This window comes from Pavona decussata, unplaced genomic scaffold, assembly GCF_977016875.1.
Source record: "Pavona decussata unplaced genomic scaffold, jaPavDecu1.1 SCAFFOLD_58, whole genome shotgun sequence".
Lineage (NCBI taxonomy): Eukaryota > Metazoa > Cnidaria > Anthozoa > Scleractinia > Agariciidae > Pavona > Pavona decussata.
Genome location: NW_028145480.1, coordinates 1,041,883 through 1,051,114, shown reverse-complemented (window position 1 = coordinate 1,051,114; position 9,232 = coordinate 1,041,883). Strand labels below are relative to the sequence as shown.

Sequence of the window (9,232 nt, the reverse complement as noted above, 5' to 3'; positions counted from 1 at the left end):
TGGTTGAACTAATTTATTTTTCGAGATGCGTGTCAAAAGTGACGGATCATTGCCCATTGTGATTTAACTTGCGCGCTCATCCAGTCGACCTTCACAGTTCATTTAGCCTGCCAAGTGAAACCACAGCCATACACGACCAAACCACGGCATGATTATAGAACAAATAAAACGACGCGAGAACACATATATAAAGTTCGAAAATATTTCGAAAGCAATTTTAAAACGTATGATCATTGAAAATTAGTGTGATAAATTTGCATAAGTACCTAAAAATTGGCAGTTCGCCAGCCTGGTGTGCTTTGCTGTGTTTTCGAGGCTTCTCAGCGCTTTCAAACGCCGTTTTGAGCGGTTTATCTCTCAGCGGCTGGTCCACGTGCATCACTGTATTTTGTTAATGGCATGTTGGAAACAATAAGTCAAATTTGAATTAAATTTGGTAAATTTGGCCCGTCATCTGAGGAGAGCACTCGAAAACCTCGCTAAAATTTGCTTGAAACTTAAGCACTCGCTTACCTGCCTCACCATATGTCAAGAAGGATGATGTGCGGTCCTTTTTGGGCAGGTCATTTTCGGAGAAGTTCATTTATTGAGACACAGGCCTTCGTTGAAAGCAAAGTTCATTTCAAATCGGGTGCCATCTTTGCCGCAAACCGAGTCGTGGCCCTGGAATGTCGTGAAAAACTCACGGTCAAACCTAGGCACGAGTACTAAAATGTGCCCAACAGGGGATATCCACGGAAAACCTTTGATACAAAAGCAAATTTTCAGTTTCTTTCAGTCAGCTTTTATTTAATAAAACTCAACTCGTAAGTTACGAGTTTGAAAATCGCGAAGTCAATTCATATTCTCAAGAGACGCTTCTTGCTGTCACGCCAGGCACGACTGGCTAGTACAGAACTGCACTTAGCCGGGAGGGGGTGTGTGTGGTTTGTTGCGTGCCAAAGGTTTGCAGTGGATTTACCCTACATAGCTGGAAGTTTTGGTCTGAGAGATTTTGGGATTTCTGACTGTTAACTAGTTAACGAGAGGTACAATTGGCAAGGCCGCAAAAACCACATGTAATACATAGTTCCCATATTCCCATCATTTATTAGTTTTCCTGACATAAATGACATGCAATGCTTTATTCGTCTGTCTGTGGTTCCCTTATTAACCAAACAAGAAAGAAAACAAAAATGCAATGCTTAATATGTCTTAAATTCTTATTTTGCTGAATATTAATCCACTTAAAGTGCATAGCAAGACTAACAATGAATTTTAACGAGGCAGTCTTCTTGACTTGACGCTCTAAGCTTCCTCTTGTATGACGGCCACCTTGATAAACTTGATTCTAACTTCCTCATCGCTATCATCTTCAGTGTAGACTTCCAAGTTGACTCCATTGTTAAGCATCAGTTGGTTATCGTAGCCAGCGGTCCTCACGAATCCTGCGTCATGCGCAGTGTAGCATGAGCCAAAGCGCTCATCCAACTTGAAAGTGAAGACAAACTGACCAGGATAGACAGAGCCGTCGCTGGGTTTGGGAGTCACGGCATCACGTTGTCTGGATGACAGAGCTTCCCCAGATAGCCCTTCCATTCCATAGCATGGAGCGTGGGTTCCATAATTCCCCCGATCAGGAGTTTGAAACCCGACAAACCTGGTACCGTCTGACACACCATATGTGATGTCACTCTCACCATTGTTGCCAATGTCGACATTGTGTGCGACCGTGATCTCAACAGTCAGCGGACAGGTATCCTGAAAGACACCAGCAGGAATCAAGGGAACTTTGATAATAGCGGCGTAGGGCGGCTGAAAAGCATTGATCTTCAGTTCTCCCCCAGTTACTGTAGCGGAACTGTCGAGGTAGGACGCGTGCTCTTTCAGCCAAGCGGGAGTCATGGTGTGTTGGTAAATCACTTTTCCCTGCAACGACAACAACAACATAAAAATATATAATAAATAGACCAAACCAATAATTAGGCTCTAAACTAGTGTTCTTATAGAGAAGTGAATACTGTCTGTCATGGAATATATCAAACACGAGAGACAGTGTTTCATCACATATCAAACAACAAGAAGAAAGTTGAAAATACGACGCGCAGCGGAGTATTTTTGGCGAACTTCGAGGTTTTTGATATTGGGATGAAACATTGTGACGAGAGTTTTATAAAACTTCTCAAATAAACTGATTTTGAAGGAGAAATTAAGGATGCAAAAACGAGGAGTTTTTCATCAGATATCCAAACACGTCATGGTGCATAAATTATTAAAGGAGAAGGTCATTCCAAAATGGCACTTTTTCTCCTTTCGTCAACAGAAAGGTAATGTAAACATTAGGTACTCACCGAAGTTTCAGCTTCCAAAGAGCTTTCTATCCTTATGAAATCCTTGATCAACGTAGCCCAAAAATCGTGCACGGTCGCCGCCATCTTGGAATATACTTAGCAACCTGGCGATGCTTGCATGACGTCATTGAGTTCAACCTGAAGTTTGGCGGGAAGCTTGAACACACGACTCGTCCTTTTGCAGTCATACCTTTTTGTTCAGCACCGTATTGCTCAAATAGGTCTCAAAGAGACGGCAGAAAAGGTATTTCCTTCCATCGTTTACCAGTAAAAAGAAAAAAAAACTTGGCAAAGCAAAGGCCGTGACAAAAAGTTCTTGCCAAAAAAAGAGCACTTGTATGTTTGTTCCGATCACTTCACTCATGACTGTTTTAAAGTGGACCACCGACATAATCTCCTCGGTGGCAAAACTCGCAAAGGAAAGAAACAACCAGACGTAGTTGCAACTATTATATAAGATTTGATCTTCAGCGAAGATTACAAAAAAATAAGAAAAAGAAATAAAAAACAGAACAAGAACTCGTCGTATCCTGATACTGGTTGACAAAGTACCTTCAAGCTTGTTTTCTGACTTCGGTTCTTCAACACAACAAACACACTCTCTTGCGGTCTTCCGCACTTCGCATCTTCCGTACAAGCACCAATTTAAGTTTAACAGTCTTTCTGCATGCACCTTCGTTCTCGTTATCAGAGCCATTGTTACCTTGGTCAACGTTTCCTACAGGCTGAGCGCACGCTATTGCCTGGCGCGCGCAAACGAGCTTAATTTTTAAAGTTTGGCCCTTTATTTTGTCGCTACAATGCCAGCTTCTTGAAATGTCATTACACAGTTTTAATGTTTCACATTTAAAGTACTCAAGTTCTCGTTCCAATTCGACCTTTGTAACAGCGAATTTGAGTAAACATGGAAATTAGCTTTGCGATTTGTGTCAAATTTTGGTCACTTCCGTCACACTTGAGGATAACGTTTGTTTCGTTTGCAAGCGTTTGGATCGTTCAAAAAACGTGCGTTCCCATGGTTCGATTAAAAGCGTTCGTTTTGATGGTTCAAAGCGTTTGACATCGTTCGTTTAGATCGTTCGAAGCGTTTCGCATTTTTAATTTCGATCGTTTCAGGTGTTTCAGTGTTGATATACTACATCGCGCTTCTCTTTCGCATGTCACGGCAACATCTTTTCAGTAAAGTCTTCGTCTGCTATCAGAAATAAACCTTGTGAAGGAATTAAGACTTAGATCTGTGCATAACTACAAAACGTTTAACGACAAATTAAGTAGATATCAATTATTACTACTGGATATTCGAAAAACAAAAGCTACATAACATGCAACAAAAACAAAACAAAAAAATATAAATTGACTTTTCCCGATCAATCCTTTTTTTCTCACGCCCAACAGCTCCGAAAGCCAACAAGAAGCAGCGTCGCTTGGTGAATTGTGGCATACTCGCAAGATATTTCAGCGCTTATTTTCCGTAAAAGCAAAATTTTGTGAATGAAACATTACATTTTAATAGCACAGGATGCAAAGTTTTGAGTTTTTCAACAGTTTAAAAAGACGTATGACTACAATAATGTCAATAATAGATTCCAGAAGCGAATCGACCAATTTAATTATCTGATCAAGATAAAAACAAAATTAACATATAATACTCTCGGCAACTGCAAATTTATCGTTATCTGCGCTTCGCTGTATGTTTCCTCTGCCTGGTTCAGAAGGGAATACGGGTCTCATTGGAAACAACTGCGGTTGGTTGACAGTTTAATTCGATAAGGTCAGAATAAATAACTTCAGTAAAATTACGCAGAGGAAACGCAAGGTACGTAAATAAACATGGAACGATCGAAACGCTCCAAAACAGTCAAACGTTTGGAACGTTTGAAACGCTTGTTTCAGACGTTTCAAACGCACGAAGCAAACGATATGTAAACCAAAATTTTCATGTCTACGACCTCACGCCGTAGAACTAAAACATGTAACGCTGAATTTGTTATTATATTGATCGTTCACTATCGAAGACTGCAAAGTAAAAGCCAATGGATATGAGAGTACAACTAATGTGCATTTCAGAAAGGTAAAAATTAGGGCGATATTTTAGTTAATCGCAACTAATTTTGAGTATAATTTTTCCACGGTGTTATTTCCGAATTTGCACATTTTTGCGCGACTGCGTTTCCCTTTTTTATATTCAACGTGAAACTTGACTTTTTTTTTTTAGATTTGCGTGTACAAAGGTTGATGCACAGAAAATTTAGTTTTTATTTTTGTATTTGACATTTTTCTATAATCCCTATATTTCGTGTTTTTCAAAGAGTAATATCAGATTTGTGACGACCGTGCCAGGCAATAGCGTGCGCACAGCCTACACGCTCGGGCTCGAAACGACACGGCTCAGCCATTTTGGTTGAACTCAATGACGTCACGCAAGCATCTCCAGGCTGCAAAGTATATTCCAAGATGGCGGCGACCGTGCACGATTTTTGGGCCACTTTGATCAAGGATTTCATAATTAAGGAAAGAAAGCCCTTTGGAAGCTGAAACTTCGGTGAGTACCTAATGTTTACATTACCTTTCTGTTGACGAAAAGAGAAAAAGTGCCATTTTGGAATGACCTTCTCCTTTAATGAATTTGAGAAGTATTAATATGCTTAGCCTGCGAGCAAGCTCTCTTGGGGCTTGCTCGCAGGCTATAATATGCTAAAACTACGGTTGTGAATTTTCGACAACTTGTTGAAGATGTTGCTTGTTTCCTGTGAGTGAGACTGGTTTATGTAGGAGAGATGCTGCTGATTGGTTTCTTTGGATTGCAGAAACTTCACCCAGTTCCATCAAGAGTTTAAAAATTTTAGTCACGGCGAGACAGGAATCGGATTTTAATTACATATGACCTCTTTCGTTTAGTATGCCAAACACGAGCAAGAGTGTTTCATCTCATTTTCATAACTAGGCTGTGCCCAGCTTTGTTTCACCCAACGCTGAAAGCCTTAGCAAGCACTCAGAAATTCAGATTTAGCTGCCAATCTCAAGTGTTCTTTTACCAAAAGTCAGCTCTGAAAAACTAAATCCTTTTCTTTTCGAAGGAGCAAATATGTCTTTAAAAATGCACAAATTTAAAAGATCAGCTAGCATTTTCATAAAGCCAGCAACAGCTGGTAAATTCAGTGAATGAAATTCCTTTACGTAACACTTTCTGAAACTTGAATTTTCATTTCAACTGCATGGCATCCAAACAGATCAATACTATCAGCTGGGACAGATATGCCTTTAGTAAAAGGTTGAAAACTATCATGAAACACAGCAGGCAACATTTTTTCTAGTATTTTGTTTAAATGTTTTTGCTGGGTGCCTCTGTTTTATAGTCTTGGAGACATTCAAAGCCAGGGTTTTGTTAATCATTGCACAGGCGTCCCAAGCTCACGTTTAGAGAAAGCGAAAAATTAATTATCTATTTATTCAAATATGCGTCACGGCTGTGTGAGTTTGAACGTGACCTTTCATCTTACGCGGTGTTAGGTTACACGAGAACCGTTGAGAATTTGAGCGCTTTATAAGACGTTGTTTGGGGAATAAAATATCTTTCATTTAGAACGCTAAATACTTTAAAATATCCACAGCGCGAAATTTGACCTTGGACCCAAGCTTCTTCCACGGCCGTGATCGATCACATTATCACAAGGTGCCGCACAAAGGAGCGATCGTGGAATCGGCGGTGGAAAATGCTCATCTTCAGCGTAATGCGCGAGGATTTTCGAAGAAGAAACATTTATGCGGATGCAAGGATCATAGAGCTTTGACTGTGGGCGAAAAAAATTCCGATCGGATGGATTTTCTGGACGCAAACCGCCTCTGAGTTGGGAACCGTCGAAACCCGAGTGTGGTGCCTTGACTCCGTCTTATGAAGGGGAGAACAGTGGTGGCATAAAAAGCCCAAAACAGCGAAAATAACGAAAAAGTACAACGGACACACAAGAGGTGAGTTTGTTTCAATCATCTTACGTAAAAAAATGAGGATATTTTAAAGTATTTAGCGTTCTAAATGAAAGATATTTTATTCCCCATACAGCGTCTTATAAAGCGCTCAAATTCTCAACGGTTCTCGTGTAATCTAACACCGCGTAAGATGAAAGGTCACGTTCAAACTCACACCGCCGTGACGCATATTTGAATAAATAGATAATTAGTTTTTCGCTTTCTCTAAACGTGAGCTTGGGACGCCTGTGATCATTGTGATGATTTATGAGATCACATTTCCAAACCACCTTCAAGGTAGTGATTTCCTCTGTTTTTCTCGTCATGAATTAATAACCTTAACCTTTCACTTACTTATTATTTTCCCTTCGAAAGTTTGGCGAAAGAGCCAAACAATTACTCATATAGCTTAACACGAAAAATAAAGTAAATAAAAGAGAATAACACCGCGAACTATTGCTTTGAAGTTTTACTGGTCACTTGTTACTCATTTGACATGAATTCGGCAATTCGATTCAATGCCCGAATTTTATGTAAGACCGAGCAACAACGAGAACAAAGTTTAAAGGGAATTTCATAACATTAAATATTAAGAGCAACATAAAAGTAATAATAATACAAGTGTTGTGTAGAAGTGCGACAGCTGTCGAGTTTGCATTAGATTCAACTTAATAGTACGAATAGCAAGCTGTGAGTGCCACTATATTAAGCACTGAAATTAATTAAAATTCTCATCCGCGAACAAAATATGCCATGAATCCGGCAAAATTTTTGCTCAGATGTTTATTGTGACTCTTCACTAAATCCTTCATCGCACTGGTCAGATCTTCCACCAGCAGAAAACAAAGGGACTTTTCGATTTACAGTTTTTATGCCTTGACCTTTTACACTAGTATTAAATTGAACACTGGTACTGTCAGCGACGTTTTTCAACAACAAACGATCTATCTGATACCCCCTCAGTGGTTCCAGACATACTCTCAACGAAGCTTGGGCTCATCAAGAATGCGGCGTTCAGGCCTGAGCTGTAAAAACCTATCACTCCCTCTAAACGAATAGCGTTAAGAAAAGATTAGTGTACTGAAGAACGCTAAATAGTAGTGATTCGCTCATCATCTTTTACGAATGTTGTCGCTCGTTTGTAAACCAGTTTGTTTTCTGTTTGTAGGTATAGAAGACCTAACAAATCATCCTATAGAAACACACGCGACTCACCAGTGCTCTACAAAAGTTTGATAGGCACGATGACTGAGAATAGGCGACCTGAGAACAAAGAAAGAATAGACTGCTATTAGAAACAAACAAAACAGTTTTATCTTGCAGGTCAGTGCCTTTCTTCGTTTTTTAAGAAAAGATATTCCTGTTAACACCAGGTTTCTTCGATTTTTGGTCAATGACATAATTCCATAATGTGGCTCTCTGCTGATAGGCTAATGAACGATCCTTTTATTTGCAAAGCCTAGCCAGGGATGTTTTTCCATATTTATATTTATTAGAGTGTCGATGAAGGCTCACAAAACAGAAGAAATTGAATAAGTGTCTTGACTTTTTTAAATTATCATCACTTCAAGGGCAGAAAAATATGCATAAGTCCAAAAACCACACACACACACACACACACAAAAAAAAAAATTTAAAATAAGAAGAAAACAAAGAACAATACTTACAGGGGTGAGAGAGGCAATCAGAGCCAGAACTGTCGCTGAAGTGATGGAAACGAATGGTGAGGATGTCCGCTTCATGGCTTCTTCAATGTCTTGAAAAATTCAGTTGGGTGAATTAATCTCTTGTCGTCTGTGTACTCGAGTTGGAGGCAATCCAGGAACTGATCCTGGCGTAAATAAATTGTCGACATGCGAGCACGTTATTTAAGTATAACTGTAAAATTCTACTAAGTTTTTAGATATATATTCTCACATCCTACATTTGATACTAGGGGAGTATCTACTTTTACAAAACAAAGCGTACTCTCTTGTATTTGACTGCCTTAATAGAACTGCATATTCTTCATTTAAGAATTAATTTCAACGATTAAATCATAACGCTTTAAACACTGGAAACAAGAGGAAAGAAGCAAAACTGCCCAAGGTCAAACTGGAATTTTCGCGCCGTAGTTTTTATTTTTTAGGTGCCTCGATATTTAATTCACTGCATTTAAGTTTGAGAAACATTAATTCTAGAGTATCATTTAAGAGAGCCTTGGACGATTATTACCTGTATATTTTTACTGTAGATCTAACTTAGTGCATGTTTGGCTTTTAGATATTTTATTTTAGAATTGGTGAAAATAAAATATCAAAATGCGTATCCTGCCAACAGGAACGGAAATTTTTCGCTCAAACGACAAAATAAATCAGTTTGCCGGGTTTTACTTCCATCATTCGACATTAACTTTAAAATCTAATTTGTTTAGCTTATCGTTTCATCCTGTTTGATATCCTGGAATATCAATACTTTCTCACGCAACAGTGTTCCTTTAGTGCAACGTTATGGCTGAAATCATTTTGTACGTAGCCTGGATATTGTACACGTACAGTTGAACAGTGATACTACCTTGGATCACCTTGATCTGCGAGATAAGGTACGGCCAATTTGCTTTATCTCAGTTCAACTATATAATCAACTTTACAACCTACCTAAAAACAAGCTGATCCTCAAGTCACCTAGAAGACAATGTCCTCAAAGTGAACGAGAAAGATAAGGAGATGAGTAACGGTGACATGCAACGCTGCTATTGGTTTGAATTAAGGTTACATGTTGACCTCCTATTGGCTATTTATTTTCCTATTGATCAATGATTGGCCATTGATAACTATTTACAATTCAGTCGTTCACGGATACCAGTCACCTGGAAAATCATTAAGTTTCCAAGGAAGTAGCCTCTTCTCAGTTAAGCATTTATTGTTAAGATGTCTTTTTGTCAAACTAAAGTATTG

The 9,232-nt window shown here is 39.0% G+C and overlaps 1 protein-coding gene across 1 annotated transcript; it reads right to left on the bottom strand.

Moving 5' to 3' along the window:
* Positions 1-1,069: 1,069 nt before the first annotated feature.
* LOC146479523 (uncharacterized) lies at positions 1,070-9,026 on the bottom strand. Its single transcript, XM_085110354.1, has 4 exons — positions 8,933-9,026; positions 7,964-8,127; positions 7,512-7,559; positions 1,070-1,908 (listed from the first exon to the last, which is right to left on the bottom strand). Exons 2-4 carry the CDS (start codon positions 8,036-8,038, stop codon positions 1,288-1,290), a joined length of 744 nt encoding a protein of 247 aa, XP_084966480.1. The 5' UTR covers positions 8,039-8,127; positions 8,933-9,026; the 3' UTR covers positions 1,070-1,287.
* Positions 9,027-9,232: the final 206 nt, after the last annotated feature.